Source organism: Xiphias gladius, chromosome 13 (assembly GCF_016859285.1).
Source record: "Xiphias gladius isolate SHS-SW01 ecotype Sanya breed wild chromosome 13, ASM1685928v1, whole genome shotgun sequence".
Lineage (NCBI taxonomy): Eukaryota > Metazoa > Chordata > Actinopteri > Istiophoriformes > Xiphiidae > Xiphias > Xiphias gladius.
In genome coordinates this window covers 11,681,512-11,702,240 of record NC_053412.1, presented here as the reverse complement: position 1 = coordinate 11,702,240, position 20,729 = coordinate 11,681,512, and the positions used below count along the sequence as shown (strand labels likewise).

The 20,729-nt window shown below is 38.7% G+C and overlaps 1 protein-coding gene across 3 annotated transcripts; it reads left to right on the top strand.

Annotated features, from left to right (window-relative positions):
• Positions 1 to 1,028: 1,028 nt before the first annotated feature.
• ptger2a (prostaglandin E receptor 2a (subtype EP2)) lies at positions 1,029 to 18,961 on the top strand. Of its 3 annotated transcripts, none has more exons than XM_040142500.1 (3): positions 1,029 to 1,125; positions 5,727 to 6,655; positions 15,244 to 18,961. In XM_040142500.1, exons 2-3 carry the CDS (start codon positions 5,828 to 5,830, stop codon positions 15,529 to 15,531), a joined length of 1,116 nt encoding a protein of 371 aa, XP_039998434.1. In that variant the 5' UTR covers positions 1,029 to 1,125; positions 5,727 to 5,827; the 3' UTR covers positions 15,532 to 18,961. The 3 variants fall into 3 exon arrangements, with proteins under 3 accessions (XP_039998434.1, XP_039998433.1, XP_039998432.1); XM_040142499.1 differs by lacking the exon at positions 1,029 to 1,125 and adding an exon at positions 3,720 to 4,467; XM_040142498.1 differs by lacking the exon at positions 1,029 to 1,125 and adding an exon at positions 3,720 to 4,471.
• Positions 18,962 to 20,729: the final 1,768 nt, after the last annotated feature.

The window sequence follows — 20,729 nt, the reverse complement described above, 5'->3', positions numbered from 1 at the left end:
TCGTTCATGATAAATTTGCCTCAACTTTTGTTTCTTGCTTTTGTGTTATTGTGGGTTATTGTAACTGCCAAAAAGTCAATGTAATGCATTTTGAATCACATATATAACACAATAATAGTGTGTAAAAAGTGAAGGGGTCTGAATACTTTCCATTGTATATATCAACAAGAGTGAAAAGGTCATTATAGGCTCACTATTGTTTACTACAGTGTTAGGAGGTAGAAAATTAGAAAAGGACCTTTGTAGATTTTATTCAGTTAGAACATGGAGTTGTATGTATCATCCACTGTCAATCAATCTGTCCTGTTCTGTCACGGTAAATGTACTTACCCAGAGACACCTATAGGTGGAGGCAAAAGCAAGGCTGAGATGGTATCCGCACAGAGCAAGGCAACAGAGTACATTTTATTTTTTCAGTGTGAGAGGACTATAATATACGTTTTACTCTGTATATGTAAAGAGATATTTTAAAATCTGCCGTTTTATATAAATTAAACGATCATAATCAGTGTCACAGTCAAGCCCAACACGCAAATGCCCCAATATAACCTGATCACGTTTATATTTGGATTTCTGTGCTCTCAACAAACCACGGCATAAAAAACAGGAATACACACTTCACATTTTATTTTGTAATTGATTATTATTTTCAGACTGTACTAATCTGATAATCTGATCACGAATTCTCTTCTGTCTGTGGTTTTCATCGTTTCAGAGTGTAATTGCAGGCCGCTGACAGGCCGGCTTCATTTGGGACATCAGATATTCCCCAAATCAATTAAACCACCAATGATTCAGACTAAGGCCATTAGCAGGCTGGAGCACACGCACGCACGCACACGCACACACACACACACACACACACACGCACACCAATGTATTTTGTTGACACGAAGAAGTGATGTGAGAAATGCTGCCTTGTAGCGGGACTCGGTTTTGCGTGTGTTTGTGTGTGTGGGAAAGAGCGAGAGAGGGAGAGAGAGAGGCTAACAATACACACAGCCCTTGTCAGCACTTTAACTGATGCCCTCAACAAAGGCTGTTTACTGGCAGAGCACACCGTAGGATTTGTGGATTAAGACCTCAATCGATAATTGAATTGCATCTGAGCAAAGAGCATAGACAGTGAGTATCACCACCCAAGATATGCACCCTTAAAGTTTTTAATCATCCTATAGATCAGTATCAACTCCGGAGCGAATCAGAGATTTCAGCTTTTGGATTTCGGATTGGATAAATTCACTGCTTCTCAGATTCTGTTTAAAACAATTTTCTGGGACACGTATAAAAAAAGGTCAAAACTACAACTTTATCATAAGCCGATATGATATGTTGTAATAGTTAGTGAATCTACATTAAAGTAATTGGATGAAAATTATGGAAAAAACTGCTTCTCTAAACATTTTCTGTCTGGTTTTGCTTTGGTAAAAAAGGAAAGGTAAAGAGAGGGGGGAAAGGAAATTAAAAGAATAGGAAAGGAAAGGAAAAAGAAAGAGGGAAAGAGCGGGATTGGGAATGTCAGGAAAGGAGAAAATAAATGTATAAGAAAGGGAAAAGAGAGACAAAGAAAGAAAAAGAAAGGTAAGAAAACTAAATTTTAAGAAAGGAAAGGAAATGAAAGGAAAGGAAAGAAAAAAAGTAAGGAAAGGAAATGAAAGGAAAGGAAAGGAAAGATATTATGGTTTTTGTGAGGTAAGAACAAGGTAAAACAGCCCCCTGCTGCAGCAGGAAACACATATAGAGCAAGGGTAAAAAGAGTAAGAGAGAGAAAAGACTGGAGAGAATGACGTACAAAAACAGAAAGAAAGAGAGCAGGACAGACAAAGACCAAAACAGGTAGGAGTGCACAGGATTCCTGCATCTGGTGAGTGCTTTCAAATCTACAATATAACCCTCAGAAGTTGACGAGTCAGGTCGTAGAATGTATCCCCATATTGTATGCATGGCTGTGTGTTTGTACCGGCGACGTTTATGCCATATATGCAACACCTGAGTAATATTAAAACGTTTAAGGTCATTCTGGATCGGGACGGAACTGTGAAAGAGAAAAGGAGAGACTGGTGTAGAATAATGGGGAAAGACGGAGTGAGACAGGAAGAAGCGATGGCATAATGGTAATATGTCTCAATTAAGAATTCAATAACGGTCCTGAATAAAAGCCCTGAATTGTCATCGTCATTTAAGGGCTTTCAGCATACATCAGGACCAATTTTAGGATCCTGTTTAGCATCTATTCTGGAATTAGAATAATATTTCAATGCATTTTTCAGTTTTCGAAAGCTTTTTCCATAAAGATGAGCAGGTGTTGCTGCACAAAATCATCTATATCCACCTCAAAAAAAAAAAAAAAATTGCACAATCCTGAAAAACAAAACAAAAATTGGCAAATTTTTATACTGGCCATTTATTAATAATTTCCCTATTTATTATCTAACTTTTTGGGATCACAAGGGAATGGAAATAGGTTAGAAGACAGGGAGACAGGCGAGATTTGGCACTGGTTTATGAGGTGAACACACATTAACGTTCACATTCATCCCGATGCGAAAACAAGAGCCTGAAATCTATGTGACTGTAGGAGGAAACCCAGAAAGAGAGAAAATAACATGCAATCTCCCCACATAAAGACATATAGGAAACCCAACACACATCTTTCATCTTGGAGTCAAAACACATACTTTTAATGGCATGATGCCACATAGGCACAGAGGGTTGCATGCTAATCCCAAAATATCACACTGCATAGAGAAAGCAGTTCGTACGTGACTTCCTTTTTTCGATATTTATTTTAGGAGACATAATATTTGCAGGTCAGAACATTTCCACAGTGTCATTTACATTTTGGGAGACTTTTGCGACTTTGTTGGTTCAGAGAAATATTGCGTCAGGGACTGAAAAGGCATTGTAGATTTTTCTTTTAACACGGGGAAATTGCCTTGCTCAGTCAACATGCTCTGTGTGCTGCGTAATTCAAGCCAAGGTGAGCGCCTGATATATCTCACTGTCCAAAACAAAGACACACAACGTGGCAGATAGTAGTTGAAGCTAAGCCCGAACGATCGCTCTATTAAGTGATTAGTCATTAGTCAGCAACGGTTTATTAAGCAAAAATGTGCTGATTCCAGTTTCCTGGTGTAAGAATTTACTGCTTTAGTGCTGTTTCATATGGTTTTAAATGCAATATTTTTAGATTTTAGACTGTTGGTTGGACAAAAACTATCTGATAACACCCCCTGGTCTCTGTTCTTGTTGTTTTGTGACTTTTTACAATTACAAAAAATGATGTAGATTCCCTTTCTTTCTGAAGCAAATTACGTTATAGTGACCACTAGTTTTTCTCTTCCAAACAAAAGACCTTTGGCAACAGGTCATCAAATACTGGAAATTAAATAAAAATAATTCTTAAACGGTGGAAATCATTAACACATCATTCCCCGTGTTTGACTGCGGGTCGTCAGCACCAAGCTCCACGCCTGGTGCTCCAGGGCGTAGCTTTCACCTTCACTCTGAGGTGAACTGTATTTTCTAGTAGTAGCTGAAAGTGAGGCTGCCTTGCTAAGTAGCTCCAGCCTGTAGCCAAGCAAGGGGTGGGAGTGCCCACCCCGAGTGACGTCATCGCACCATTCCCTGTACCCCGGGTCCTTTCATGCCCGTTTCATCACAGTGCCGCGCGCCTCTCCCTTTCAACACTCCACCTTTAAACCAGCGCGGCTTCACGAGGGAAGCCGACGGTGAACTGGGATGCGTCTCTGCTGGGCTACTCCATCCGGACGGTAAACCACGGAAATAAGCGTCTACACCGGGGGGAGCGAGTGAAACGATAGGTGAGAGCGTCATTCTTTGGATGCGTGACGTCCACGCGGCTGTGGCAGTTGGCGCTCGCGCTGTTTCGTAATTAGGGGCGATCGAAAAGCAAAACTCAAGAGTTTGACATCCGGCGGCATTTTTGACGATTGAATTCTAACTTTGACAATCACCTGCTCCCTCACCGAGTCAACGCGTCGTCTGTACTGTAGACAGAGCGCACTCTGTGTAAATCCAGAAAGAATTCATTTTAAATGCCACTTTAACTCAACTCGTGTCTAAATGGACGTTAGTTACGTTCGTCGGCGTATTTTGTGCAAGGAAACCTCAATTTGTTCATTTTTAAACGGCATCTGGCTTCGAACGTCTCCGAGCGAACGAACGCGATTTCAATAACTCTACTTTCCTTATATGTCTAATTATACACAATCATCCAGCATTGCCAATTGCTATCACAACTAGAGCTGACGCAAAAGCTGCAAAACAACCTCTGCGAAACACATCCAGCTGCCCGCAGACCCAACACCTGGACACATCTGTCAGAGCAGCGGACATCTCCACAGCCGCCGGTGTCTTTTTTTTCGAGCGACTCTTTTGACTTTTGGAGCCCCAAACTCCAGCAGGCATCACCGGAGTGGACACATCGTGCATTGGACGCAGCAAGTAGGTGAGTCAGCTGTCTGCTCGTTTCACACCCAGTGAAGGTGAAGGCGCGCACACAAAGTCATGCAAGTGGAACAGATATTTATGTCGGCCTATTTAGTAGATAGAAAAACCTCGCAGACCCAAGAGGTGTTCCACAGTTCTCTGAGTAAGAGAATGTTCCGCGTGTGATACGCGCGAAACCTTGGACTGCAGTTTTTCGAACCCCCAGCCTGTCAGTTGATATGTGCCAACCTGTGAGACAGAAGAGGAACAACTTTTGGTTTCACATGTCAAATTATTTATACTGGGGCAGAGTTCAAGGACTGGAACATTTCAGTTTATGCCAAGTCTTCCGTTTTATGAGAGGCAGAAATTGTCCTCAATTTGTATGGGATCAGAAAGGTTAGACGAAGACTTGCAAACATGAAATCAGAGTGGTGTATAATCTGAGTAGTTGACTTTTAATCCAAACAGAGTCTGGAAGTGGGGGGGGGGGCACTCGAAAACATCCTTCACAAATGATGCTGCATCTCCTTGGGCCAGTGAGTGACAAGCAAACAAATGTTAACCTGGGGACAGTTAAGGGTTTAATGCGAATGGTAATCGTGGAGGTTTGAATGCATCCGTTGGCTATCTTGTCCATGGTTTTTCGCGTGCCCCCTTTCTTGTCCTACTCATTTAAAGTTTCATTGACTATATTACGTTAAATGAAAAATGAAAATAAGCTGTGACTGTCAGATTTTTTGTAATATTTGGTCTCTACATTAAAAAGAATTAAAAATGTCCCAACAAATTGGAAATTTACTATAATATGATCAGTAAACCAAAATAACTTTTCAACGTTTACAGCAAATTTATGTTGCTCAAGTTTCTCCATCAAAATTTTGCAGGATTCAACCAAGTATTATTTTTATCATTGATAAATCTGAGGATTTTTTTCTCAGTTAATCAAATGATTATTTTGCCTGTGAAAAGTAAGAAAATATTGAAATATGTTTTAGTTTCCCACAGGCCAAGGTGATGTATTCAGATTGCTTGTTTTATTTAACCATCATTAATATCATACTGTATATGACAAAGAGAAGCATCAAATCCTCACATTTGGGAAGGCGGAATCAGCAAATTGTTAGCTTTTTTGTGTGAAAAATGACATGACCGGTTGGTCGATCACCAAAAGAACTTTGCAAATGAACTTTCTGCTGACAGACTGATCATTTCATTGACTGATAGTTGCAGCCCTAAATCTGACAGATATTCTTTCTTCCTTTTTGTTTTAGAGGGATGGCTGCAGATAACTACTTATGGACACATTTTTGACGCTTTTTTTTTTTTGGAATCCGAGACATATTTTCTAATTAAATCCAGTGAGTCTTCAGCCATGATGAATTCAGAAGACGACCCGTGCCACAGCAAGCACCACATCGACTCCACCATGAGCCCGTTGATCAGTGCTATCATGTTCGCCGCAGGGATCTTTGGAAACGTAGCTGCACTGGTTATCCTGGAAATCCGGCGACGCAGAGAAACACAGACTGGGGGCGCGTCGCGGCGTACGTTGTTTCATGTGCTCATCACATCGCTGGTGGTCACGGACCTGGCGGGGACCTGCCTGGTCAGCCCGCTGGTGCAGCGGGCATACTCACACAACACTACCCTGGTGGGGATGTCACCTACAAATAATAGCGTGTGCGCGTACTTTGGTGTCAGCATGACCTTCTTCAGTCTGACCACCATGTCGCTCCTCTTCACTATGGCATTAGAGAGATGCTTTGCCATTGGATACCCCTACTTGTACAGCCGGCATGTCACCAAGAAATGTGCCTATATCACAATCCCATTGGTCTTTATGTTATGTATGATATTCTGTCTCCTCCCTTTTGCGGGATTTGGTAAATATGTACAATACTGCCCTGGCACGTGGTGCTTCATTGACATGAACCCATTTCAAAATAGGGACCAGGCCTACGCCAACCTGTATGCCACTATTATGCTAATGCTGGTGCTGGCCATTGTGGCATGCAACGGTTTTGTGGTATACCAGCTGTTCAGGATGTACCAACGTCGGAAGAGGAACAGTGGCTCAGTGATGGCAAACACGAGAGTCAACAATGAACGAAGAGCGATGTCTATGGCCAAGGAGGTGGAGCATCTCATCCTGCTGGTCTTCATGACCATCATCTTCATCATCTGCACACTGCCACTAGTGGTAAGATGACAGCAGATAACACACACATGCACGCTTTGCCCTTGTTCTGCAAAAAGTAACACACTTACGTACAGTTTTTCAGCCAGTCGACCTTGTTGCATTACTGAAGTTAGGGTGACTTGACCCCATAAGAACTAACTGAATGCAACAGCAGTTAAGTGACTTTGTTGGGGGGTAATTAGCTCTATGGGTCAGTTGGTTATTAGTCGCAGCAGAAATTGATAGAGTTCCGTGATGCTGTGAGTGAGCAGCTCCTTTGGGACTGGTGTTTTATGTCACATTGATGCACAGGGTTCATCTCATTTTTTTTTAATTTATCAATGGGCCCCATTACTTCCCACTACCACCACCAAAAAAATCTGGGAATATATTTGTGTTTAATTCAGCATAAAGTACAATTGAAAATTAGGACTAAAATGTAAATAATACACAAATCAGGGTGTAAATGCAATTAATCTTATTTGCCATCTTTGAACAACGAGGTGCTAAGATGGAGTGTTACTCACAAACTCAATAAGGCAGTAATTGTAATGACAATGACGATATTTTGGGTAAGGCTATTAGTGCTTTTGCTAAAATAGCATCATGTAACTTTAAAGCAGCCTTTAATACAGTAAAAGACAACATTTAAGCTTCATTAAAATCTTACAAATGACAGCAGTATAGAAAATTAGGGTTGCGACTAATGATTATGTTCATTATTGATTAATCTGCTGATTATTTTGTTGATTAATTGATATTCATTTAGTGGTAAAATGTCAGTCAAAGTGAATAATGATTTTTTTGGTTCAGTTTACAGTGGCATAAAACAAAGAGGCAGCAAATCATCACACTGTAGAAGCTAAAACCAGAGAATCTTCAGCATTTTTGCTCAAAATAGTTGCTGATAAATGTTCAGTCGTTCATCTAATCAGATAATCAACTAATTATTTCTGGCTTATGATACAGTTTGGTTTTACATTGAAACTCTTTCACAGTAAATTTTTTGTTCTTGTATTAGGTATCTTGCAAGATAACTTCCTTATAAGCATACATCAGAGTGAAAACTAGCTTCTTGATCTAAGTCACATGATACAACATTCTATACATATATATATCCGCATCTAACTGTCTCTGTAGCACAAAATTACGCAAGTGCCACAAAAGCCACTTGTGGCTTGTGACTATGGGCTGTTCTAACAGCAAGTTGTAGACAGGAAACACCATCTCAGGTGCAATTTCGAGCAGATCTGACTCGGCTGCTTAATCTGATGCCGCGAGTATAAACACTAGATGTTTAACAATAGATTTCATGACTGTTTGGTAGGAGATATACAGTGCCTTGCAAAAGTATAAAGATGTTGACTTTTTAAACATTTTGATGCGTTGATAAGTTAGATCTAAATGTATACATGTAAATGTGAATATATCAGTTTTCCACTCAATTGTTATTACTGGATAGAAGAATTCATGAATACGCTGCATTTTCCTGAGAAATTGACTTAAACCTCTTTGACTCATTGTCTAGTGATGATTAGCCAATATGCTGTCTCTTGACTCCAGGGCAGTCTGTTTGTAACCACCTTGGTTCTGAAATGTCACTTTGGACTTCACATGAGAAATCAATATCTTTCCCAGCAGTATATGAAGATGTGCACTTTGCAGACAGCAGTAATGGGCCATTAGGTTTGCTGCTGCATCTCAGTTGTGGCTTGAAATGCAGAATCAAAACCTTCATCTCTGCAGTGATTGCGGGATTCTGCATCATACTTAATTGAATAGAGTCATTTGATAGACGAAGACAGACAGTTTTATGAGCTCTGTTTCCTCACAAAGCAGAGCCTTTTAGAGAGCCTTTGTCAACATGAGTGTAGTCAGAGAGAAGCCACCATTTATATGAAATCACTTACAAATTGAATGTTTTGACACTTAAAAAAAAAAAAAAAAATCATGTATGGGTATTTTTATTGTTTTAACTCCACTAAAAGTTAAGTTAAAACAGCATCATGAAAAATTTAGAACTTTATACTTATTGGATCCAATCTGTGTCAGAAACACTAAACTGAGAACAGCGTGCCGTAAACTTGCCTTCAAAATGATCTTGTGAAAACCAAGACATTATTTGTGTCTATTTAAATGCGATGGTTCACTAAATTGTCCTGCACTGTACGCCGTGTAGCAGGTGTAGTCTACTGCAGGCAGGTAATGGACACAGGGGTCAGCTTTACTTCACTGCGTCATCAGGAGGCTGAATAAAGATGACTCGGGTACAGTGAGGATAAACACGGGCGGACTGAAAGGAGGCAGCGGGAGAGAGGAAGAGGAGACTGCCGGCGGGAAAAACAAATTAGGCCCCATAAGATCTTAAAATTTAAAAATGAAAATTTAAATTTATATTTTGCTTAGAGTTTTTGGTCAGTACTGGTATTTGATTGGTGAGATGTCTGTGTGGGCGGGCATTAAAAATATTTTACTTCAATTCAATGAGACACTAGTTTTTATGCTGACGGCGATAGTTGTTTCTAGCGCTATCTGTGGTTTTTTTTGAGCACTCCCTACGTTACTCCATGACTCCGTACAATATTCTGTGTCATGATTTGAGTCATGACGGATCCTGCTTCGTTTTTTTTAACCAAGGACGTCAGGATTGTTTTTTAATACTAAAGCAGCAAAACCTCTGACACAGAGATATGTAAGTATTTGGTGATGTCTTGTGAACAGAGAGTTATGGTTATATATTGATTGGTATATGTTCACAACATCTTTCGATGCTTAGTAGAAACTCGGTTGATTTTTCACATTTTTGTTTCTTTAGTTTTGCTAACTAACTCTTGATTTCAACTTTTGGCAACTCTGAAAAGGTTTTACAGAGTATTACATTTTGCAGACATCCCCAATTCCTTTTCTTTCTTTTTCTACCTGCTGATTATAAGTCAGTAACTTGGTTATTTTTTTCATCAGGCTGTGTATGTAATGTATGCTGTCCAGCTATTAGCCCATCTTACTTTGTCTTATCAGATATCCAGTGACGTGACCAGACCTTTCACCACATTAGACAGGAGTCATCATGACATTAATTTTCCCCTATATATGATAAGGTCTTCTTATAATGGGTGTCATATGTCTAGAAATCACTTTGTAGAGGATGTGTTTACAGTCACGTCTCCTCTCCCCTCCTATTTCTACAGAATAGCCCCTTTTACCTATTGACAGACATTTCCATTTTTTTCCCTGCAGAGAGATTGAGAAAAACCTTTTAAACGCACATTAATCGATTACGTGGCCTCAAGTGGAATTTCCTTTCCCATTCCTTTCTTTATGATTCAGATGAAGACAAAAATGTCATCTCTAGCAATAGGAGCCGTTTTACATTTTCAGTATTTAGCTGGAGGTCTATCCCTAATGAGTTCTAGTGCCTAAGCAGGGAATTATAAAGGATTTCAGTTGCCTGTTCAATAATACTTTGCAGAAGAGACACACAAACAGATACAGACACTGTTTTTAGGACAGTATCTCTTAACGTTGACTTACAAACTGCTGCACTGTAGAGTTAATTTTAAAACTGCCCAGTTGTACACAAAATTCATAGTATACGCAGCAGAGTATACACACACACACACACACACACACACACACACACACACACACACACACACACACACACACACACACACACAGACACACACACACACACACACACACACAAACCTCAATAAACATTTTGGCACTTCTGGATTAACCATATGGAAATTAATCGTATCATTATTTAAAACGTGACTGATATGATGATATGATAATGTGTGTTAGATAATACTGTTTTCTTTGAAGTAACAGTGTAGCTGTGCCTTCTGTTCAGTTAGATTGATGTTATAAATAGAGTGATACTCAGTATACAGACATGAATTCTCTAGCTAGCTATATAGCTGATCATCAGTTGTCATTTCAGCCAGCAAAAACTGCCTAAAAATGAGAAGCCAGCTTTTGTTTACTTCTGTCTGAAATGAAAGACAAATTACTGTGAATTTCAAGTGATAAAGCTGCTATCATTGTCACTGAACAGATCATTTGACGTACATAGCAATAGTAGCTAGAGGGGGGAGTTTGAATTAAAATTTTAAAAGGTGTTACATTTGCTTTATGGTCGCAGGCTTCCCAAGTATTCCCGAACACAAAGACTAAACAATGCTGTAATTGCATAATTCATTGAGAGCATAAAACACTCACAGGTGTCCAACTAGCAACGTGATACCACAGTCTGAGGTCAGGATATCACAACCACAGACACACAAACGGCGAGATCTTTTCTTTTTTTTTCTGCCAATATGAAACTGAGGGCTGATGATGTGTTTGTGTGTGATGTGCCTCCAGTTATCTATGATTGCAATAAAGAGTGAAAAGGCCACACTGTAGCCTTCTGCACCAAAAAAAGTGAAAGAAATTGATGGATTGTTAGAAAGACAAAGTCCAGTGCAGTTGTTTGCTAAAGATACACACGTTTTGGGGGTGTATCTTTCTTTATATGACTGCTATTAAAAGGTCAGACTGGATTTGAACCCAGGACAATACAATAATGCGATGCATTTTTGGCAATGGAGCAAACAACAAACTCTCAATAACCTATTCATCTTAAATCTCATAACTTCAGGAATAAAAGGCTTGTGGGTACAGACAAGCATGCATCTTCGTCTCATCTTTGAAATGAGACATTCTGAATATTCGGAATATTCTCCGAGCTTCCTGTTGGTGCTGAGATAGTAGAGGAAAGTGGGCTCACAGTGAGAGTCGGATTTCACGGGTCCGCCTGGAAAACCCGCAAAAATCTGTCTTCACATGCACACACATGGTCCTTCGGCAAGGCCTGTTTCTAATTGCAGTAATTATCTGGGGTTGTTTTGTTTAAAATGATGTGGAATTTTTTACGGAGCTGTTCTACACATCCCACCTCATTCATCTTTTGTTCCAGAGTTATTTGTTATATGTTCAGATTTTCATAATTTTATTTATTTTTTTTGTGGTGAGAAAATGTTTCCAGATTTTCTCACCACATGCAGTGGTTGAGAAAATCTGGAAAAGTGAGTATTTAACAGTTTTCTCAGCCGTCAAACTAACAGCTGCTGATAAGCTCTTAAGCCAGAGTCTTAACTGCCATTTGCAGCTCAGGATACCAAACCTGAGTGAGTTTAGAAGAACAGCTTTATAGTGGTAGAGACAGGAGAAAGTATGAAGAAATAGTATGAGATGAGAAATTCAGGACAAGAATGGGTAGAAGGCAGAGATGAAGATGAAAAGTAAATAAAGGAAGCAGCGTTTTTTCAGTTAATAGACTTTCCAAACAGCTGCAAGGTCATTTTCCTTTCACATTTAACTTGATATTGTTCCTGTCTGACCCCCAGAGAGAACAGCAGTAGGAACCTGTGAACTAGTCATAGCTTCCATGGATTGTGTTAATATGCTGGTTCCCATCCTAGCGTCAACTGCCCAGGGACTTTAGTGCTTCTCGTTCCAACCAGTCACCGCAATAGCTGATATCACTGAAATGCTTCAACCACAGAGGAGGAACTAATCAGTGAAGTCTGCTGCTCATTCTTGGCCACAGTGGTACTAATAAAGCCCGCTTTGATCAAAAGCTGCTTCCGTTTTAAAATGTAAATATAAATCCCATCACTCCTGAGATAAACAGCTAAACTAGACCTGCTAAAAGGTAAGTAGCGTAGCTTAGCAAACTAGCAGTATCTGCCATCTTAGCTTCGGACACCAGTCGAATTCACACAGTCTGTTGTGGTTGAGCTATCTTTACATCACATATTTAAAGGTATTAAACTGAAGGTTAATTTAATACATTCATTTCAATATAAATATTAAGACAGGCAGCCAAATAACAAAGATACATTTAAACACACTTATTTATTAACTATAAACTCAAAATAAAGTCTCTAAAAAAAAAAAAAAAAAAAAAAAAAAAAAAAAATTTTTCAAAACAAACAGCTACTGTGTGACTGTGTATTACCAACCAAATCATTGAAATTTGTTGAATGAATGATTGCTAAATAAATAAATTATATAATGTCTGGCTGTCATAGGACTTTTTTTGTTTTTTTTTTTGCTCTCTTCTTCTCTCCTTCAGTGTATATTATTATTATAGACTTCCTCAAAAAAAAAAAAAAAAAAAAAAAAAAAAAAAAAAAAAAAAAAAAAAAAAAATTTTACATGTCAAAAAAAAATTATCTAAAGTCGACAAATATATATATATAGTGTATAGTGTGAAGAATAGTATAATCTATTACTACACTTAGCACTACTACACCCAATCCATATTTCACAACAAAGATTTTTTCATTATCAGAGTATGTTTGAATACTGAAAGGTGTCAACCAACTCAGGGGTGATAGCATGGGAATGGAATTTTGTTTTGGCCTTCTCAGGATTCAACATCCCTTTTTCTTTCCTAAAATAAAAACACAATATACATCATTCATCATCTCTCATTTATACGCTGCCTGTTTTTGCCTCGGCAGTTTGTTTGAAAAGCAAACACAATGATAAGGGTAGTAATATCTTTTTTTATTTACTCTGTATTCTGCAAACATCCCGTGTGTGCCAGAATGAGTGATTGTGCTTTCTGCGTTTTAGAGGATAAAATTAGGGAGTTTGCTTTTGTTTAAGTGCAAGAGTGACTTTTTACTACTGATTTATTATGCAAAGGTTACCCTGAGCAAACTCATTTAGACTAATACTCAGTGTTACAAGTACACACTTGTACTACTATGTGACCTCTTTAGTTGACATTCTTTCTGGGTTGGAGATGCTAACTGACATGTATGAGTTCCCATAGAGACGATACAAACTCTAGTTATTCATTGTTACTATACCAGTCACTCTTTCAGCTAACTGATAATAATCTTTGAAATTTTTAGATATTTTTCTCACGTTTTTAGGAAGAAGCAGATCAGGAAATGGACGAATGAAAGGGTTTATTTGTATTTTTGCACACAGGTTTGGCTTTGGATCACAGGTTCCGCTAAATGGCTAAAATAATCAAACTGTGTGTTAGACAAAAACATTACATTTACAGTGTATAAATAATTACATGGCACAGTCTATCTGTCCCTATCCCTATTAAGCCTCCAACAACAATATAGTAATTTTAGTAGGTTGGTCATCCTTATGCAAGGTAGATAAGTGTGTCATCACCAGCTTTCAGCATTCAGCATTACATGAAATTTGTGTGACAACTCTAGCTGAGTGTTGTCGAGAGGCTGGTCTATATTTTTAACCACACTACCAGGGTCTATGGATGCCTTGGTTGGTTGGCCTCAGCTCAGTCTTGTTTAGTGCTAATTAATAAATGTTAGTGTGCTAACAAGCTAAATTAAGATGGTAAAAATGATACCTGCTAAACTTCAACATGTAAACATTGTCATTGTGAGTATGTTAGCATACTGACATTAACATTAGTCTTAAGCTACATAGCCCATGTAGCGAAAGCAGCACACTAGCATTGCAACAGCAGCGGCTGAGGTGCTCTGGCCTTGTCTAGGCACAGGGTGCGTTCATTAGTATTGAGTGTAGGTCACCTGCGTTTTGCCAGCGCTCAGAACGCAATACTCAGTCACAATTGTTCCGTATGTAAATGCAAAATAGATGTGAAGCATAAAAATACATTTCGGGGTGTGTATAGCTTGAGTAAAACGCAAGCTGTTACACCACCTGTGTAGAGCGCTGGACTGATTAAAGTAGGAGCATAGCTGTTCTGTCAGATGTGCATGAGACAGACGACCGAAAACTGCAGTGGAAACACGTTTAGATAAGCTGGTTTGAATTGACCACAAATAAAGATTAAATAAAGTTAGGTTTTCCTTTTAGTTTTTATGCTCACCCATTGTATCTTGTCTCACTCTCTATATTTTTTAATATCAAGACCTATTTGTATGTTTGGAAGATAAACAGAGAGATTGTGGCTGAATTGAAACTTAGTTAATGTGTGAACAGGCATGTGTGCCTGAAAGCAGACAGCAGAGCTAATAACTATCTTCATCTTCACGTGTACCTACTCAACAGGTGAGACCAGTTGTACATTTTGTATTCCTCTGTAACTTTTACACCATCAGTCCTATCAAATCCTGTCGACATTTATTGTACGGGGTAGATTAATATCTTGCTGAAATGGCGAGATGAGAAATAGAGAAAAAAAGTCACTGGTTATTGACATGCCCCAGTTTATTTTTGATGTATCTGAGCAACAGCGTGTCTGCAACAATAGGATTAGATATGTTGTCGTGACAAAACATCAGTCAGTGACGCTGGCATAAAAATAATTGACATTTAGATTTCAGAATCTAATCATGCAAGATGATTATCAGCTTAAACCAGAGTAGTAGTTTTGCTCCTATAAACAGGTCCCACTCTTTATCTGTTACTGTTGCTGCAGGGGGTTTAGTGTGGGATTTATAACAAGGATGCTATCTAGGATATTGCACTTGACACTTGTGCAATGCTAAACACCATCCATGACTGGTGTCTGCAGCGGGATACTTTGGCAGCTAATTTAACACTCAGTCTCTCTTTTCTCAATCCACTCCTCTTCTTTCTTCTCTCTATCCATCTCTCAGATCCGGGTGTACATCAACTCCATAGGGTTGCGTACCGAGTCTCACCCCATGGACCTGATTGCCCTCCGCTTCATCTCTGTCAACTCTATAATTGACCCCTGGGTCTTCATCCTCCTCTCCCCCAGCGTGCTGCATTTTTGCTGGGCCTCGGTCTGCTGGTCCCCCTTAGGAACCTCCAGGGGCTCCATTTTTAAATTATCAATTGCTAAAGAGAATTCCGTTAACATAGAACTGACTCAACCAACATTGGACTATAACAACCATTTTAACTCTGTGGAAAATGTATGACCATAACAGTACATTATAATTTGATATTTATATTTATTGGATACATGATTGGATAGTGTGTCCTCCTTGGTGATCACATGAAGTGGATGGGTTTCGTGGGCCACAACATCTATTACATGTGGGTGTAGTTTCGTATCTATTTTTTCGGGTGTTTCCATCAGATAATGGCCCTTTCTGTCCAACTGATAAGCACTTCCAACCAGTTCTACCAGCTGGTGGCCATATCTGGCCCTTTACTGGGCATTCCCATCCACTTCTAGCATTTCAGCAAATTTTATGCATGTTGAATGTATATTGACCTCTCTAGAGCTTTATATTTTAAGTATAAAAAGGACAACATTTTGCCTCCTTTGCTGCTTGTATTTTATGTCAATTAATCAGTTAAATGAAAAAAAGCTACTGATGGGAAAGACAAAGACTTCATTCAGATTCTGTGATTCTGCAAACAGTTGTTACTAGTTCTGGGAATGGTGAGCCAAGTGAGACGTCACATTCAGGCAGGAACAATTTTCACCTGCCATTAATATGTAGGTTTATGGAGAGAAGCATGGGATCCATATAAAGTAAAATAAATGGAAACAGAGAGAAATGTATGAATGACAAGTAAGCACATTCAGATCAGTTGGGATCGTGATGGTCATGTAAGAAGATAGAATGTTGGGATCCATGTTTATTATCAAATTTAAGGTCACAGATTACCAGAAAAAAAAATGCCATTTATTGCAACAGGAAAGCAAATAGATTTTAATGCCAGGTGTAGATATATCTATCTAGGTATGGTTTAGACAGATTATAAAAGACATGAAACAGATATCCAGATATAGATATTTGAGGCATGACTTACTTTTCTGAACACCTCAATAATCATGGGTCATCCTCTTGACGACATTATCTAATCACATTCAAGCTTCTTAACCTCTGGTCTGCTTTGGTAACCCTTGCCCTCACATTTATACCAGATCCTTGCAAGAAAAGTCAAAGTGCAAGAAGTCCTGGGGAGACTTTTGATATATCAAAGATCAAAGTCAAAACGTCACTCAGGGAGTGGGTGGCAAAGAATGATAAACAGTGTTTAACACAGAAAACGTTATACAGATGGTAATGACATTATTTCATTTATCTGTACATGTACAGTATATAGCAGATATTATAATATTTTATTAAAAAAAGTTCTTCATATGAGACTGCAGTTACCTTTTGACTTGAAAACTTCCGCTTCTTGTATTGTTAAGTAATAGCCGATAAATATTCTCACATAATCATTCTGTAATTATAATGCTTGTGACCTACTAAATGAATGACAGAACATATTTTAAGCAAATGATGGTACTTTTTTTATAGAACAGTAGCTACCTCCTTTAGTGACAAAATAACACCCTTAAGACTATTTTGCCAAAGCGCTTCTATGGATCAGATTCTCTATATGGTAAAGAGGTCATAAATAAAGTAATAAAGGCTGCCCCCTGAAATTTTTTTTTTTTTTTAAAACAAAGTCATGTTTACATTCAGTGTTACTCACTGGAATAGTGTGAAACTAGGCAGTTGTGTCTATCGCTTCACCATCCTTGTGAGCGCAGATGATGCAAACAAAACAGGGGCCCACTCATAAAAACATTGTCACCAGTTTATACCACCAGTTTTTGTAGAATACTGTTAAAAATAAAAGCCTCAATTATTTATAAGCTATTAATCTAATTTTCAAAATGATTTCAAGTTCATACAGCATGCAATGTAAAATTTCAAGTATGGAGCCTCTAATTTTTTGACATGCGCTCAGTTGCCAGTTTATTAGGTACACATAGCTAAAACTAAAATAGTTAAACCGAAATAAAGTTTCCTTTCTTGAAGGTTTTAATGTTCAGTTTTAACTCACTCATATAAATAGGGTGGATAAAATATCACCTATTAGTATTATGCAGTAAAGTAAAACAGAACCACAAACGGCAGCCTCCAAAATGACCATAAAGTTGAATCAACACCTCTCTAAACAATAAAAAATTCGAACCATCATGAAAAAGGATTTATTGCAGGATTATTGTATTGGAGTGGATAAGTTTTAGATGTGTGTACCTAAAACTGGTAACTGTGTAAATCATATGTTACTCTTTAAAAAGCACCATTGTTTGTTTTCAATTTGTGCAACAAATCATTTTTCAGTTAGTAGACACGTCATTGCGGGACAGAACTCTTAGCAACTTAAAAATATTTTTTCCTGTATTTTGCCTTGTTTTCTCTCGGAGGTACATTGTTCAGTCACATTGCCTGTAAGTTCATTTGAAAAGCTATGAAAGGAGTTCCCTTAATTTTAATCCACTGATTTTATGACTGAAGAGCCATTTGAACTGCATTAGTTTAACAAGGGAGCAACTTGAAATGTAATTTTTTATTTCCACGTGTGTCTTTCCACGGGACCATTAATATGGGTGAAATGACGTCCCCCTAACTGCCCCTCGCAGCCTACATGGAAAATGTCATGATTACAGTCTTTAATTATATCCTCATGCTAATTGTTCAACTATCAACTAAAGCAAGCCAAGAAAATGGAGGCCCTCCCTTTTCCCCTGCTATAGACTCTGTCAGTCAGCATTAAGGCTTATTAGCAGAAAGCTGGACATGGTGGAGCCCTACTGGGTTAAATTACACAACACCATGGAGAACTGTAACTATTGCAGCATCTCTTCCTTTAAAAACATTCAAATTCAAACTGAGCTCAAGTGTCTGGCAAGAAAAATAAGCTACTACAGATTTCAAGGGATCTCTGGTCAAAAATCTCTCAAGAAAGAAAAACACTTGGAGCTGGAGTGACCCGGGTTACGCAAGTGTGTACAATGTGAGGAAAAAAAACTAGAAGTTGTCAACAATCTGTCATTTTAGAGGAAGTCAGAAAATGTGAGATCTGGGAACATCAGGTAAACTTTGTGGCTGTAAGCCTTTATTTGAAAGTGTTTGTGGTGTGTGTGTGTGTGTGTGTCTGAGAGAGAGAGAGAGAGAGAGAGAGAGAGTGAGTGGTGAGAGTATTTCAGACATTCTTTGGCTATTGTGTTATGAGAACAGCAGTTTATTTGCTTCCCTCGGTCTGTTTGGTTCTGAGCTCAGCATTAAAATGTTCAGTGTTTACCACAAGAGTACTGTTTCCTGTGGGTGTTATGTGTGAGTTTTGCATCTGTATGTGTGTATCGGTGTTTTTCCCTGTTGTTTTTTTGGTGAGTGTGTGAAAACATTTTTGAAAATGTAACTCCCTACATATATGCCTGTGTGACCATGTGCCTACAATAAATTGTGTGTCTGTGCATGCTAGTGTGTGTGTGTGTTTGTGTATGTGTGTGTGAAACAGACAGCACTGAAATGTAATGACGTCAAACCAGAATGCTACCTACCTGGATGTCTTGTACTCTGTAATTATAAAGTACTGTAGATTAAACTGAATGCACTGAGCTGACAAGTGTGTAAATAAATATCTCATCCACAAAATATTCCGCCTGACCAGCTTTCTAATGTTCTTCCTCCACACACACACACACACCCACACACACACACACACACACACACACACACAGAGGGCGGATGGGTTCCAGATGTGGAGAACATAGCCAAGTCTTCCAGTTACACGTGTGTGTTTCGGTATCTGTATGTTGGCCTCGAAGAATGTTCCCTCCACATATTTTAGGTTTGCTTTGCTCATGTTGTGTCTTCCACCATTTCAAAACAACATATATCTGTAATTTAACCAAACGGGTTAATGTGTTGAGGCAGAACTGACAAATAGGCTATAGCCTAAAATCATAGGGGTGCAGACTTCAGATTTCAATATTCAGACTTTCAGTCAGGTTCATCCTCAATACCTTCTCCCAATTTTTTTCACTAGATGTGAGGAAAAAGCTTGACCCATGTTGCACAGGTTTATCTCGTGATCTGACATTGAAGCAGCACATTGCTTGACTTGACAGTGGATGGAAAACTCACGGGCAAAAGTTAGGGACCATCTCCAAACCTTTTTGAACGTTTTGTCAATAGCTTTCTCATTTTTTTAATCACAGACACATCAGATCAATTTTACATGCATCTGGGCCTCCTCCCATCATACACACAGCCTCCAGTTTTTAAAGAAAATAATGCAACATGGCCCAGTGCCATTCTTACTTATCTTTTCCCACTCTCAAAACATTCCATTTGTACTTTTCGTTTCCACATAGACACATCTTTTATTTTGATACAGTTTAGCCATTTTTGAAGGTGGGGTTACAGTGAAAATCATGCTTAATTATTTGATTATATTAAATAGTCTAGTACATTTTGTGAGCAACTAAAACAAACTCAGAAAATAAAGCAGTCTAGACGATTTCTAACAACCCACTCTGGTCATAAATCCAAGTACAGATTTTTTTCTGATACAAACAGATGCAGATAGTAGTAGTCCAGCTTTGTTGGGGTGGGGATTTTGCACCACTGTTTTGAAGATATTTCATGTTTTTTTGTTGACAGAGAGGTGGACCATACCACGCACCAGAAATTCATTTAGGCAATTACAATCAATCTTCCGAGTCTCAACAAACATACGTTGACTCCTTGTTGCTGCCACACAATTTCCCAGATTTAACCATCAAACGATTCTGATTTCATTAAGAGTTTTCTCTCTATTCCTTCCTCCTCTCTTCCTCTGACCTTTCCTTCTCTCCTGTCCTCCCACCATTAGCCAATGAATGTGAGCTAATGTAATTTTCAAGAGTTATGGTCCAGGACTGCGGACATTAAATGGTACAACCCATTTATATGCACATCGCTCCTCTCTCTCTCTTTCAATCAATCCATTCAGCAAAATAATCTCTATACCTCCCTCCTTCCCCGTCTTTCTCTCCAACACCACTGAGCTAAGAGCCCGTTTGCATCAGGCATTGGTTCAAACAGTCTGTTAATGAGAGTGTGTGTTGGTGTATTTAAGCATGAATAACAGCATGCGTATGTTTATCAGTTTTTGGCTGTTAGCTTCTGTTGCCTGATTAGTTCACTCCAGTATGAACTACCAAGTGTATTTAAAATGTTAGTAGCTCTCTTCTAGTTTAACTACAGTAATGTAATGGTAACTTCCTGTGTATTTACATGACTCTCAGATCTTTCCTCCAAATCAAAACATTGACAATAAACCTGATGAAGAGTAGTATTCATTTCAGACCTCATGCTCTTTCCCTGTACAAGTTATC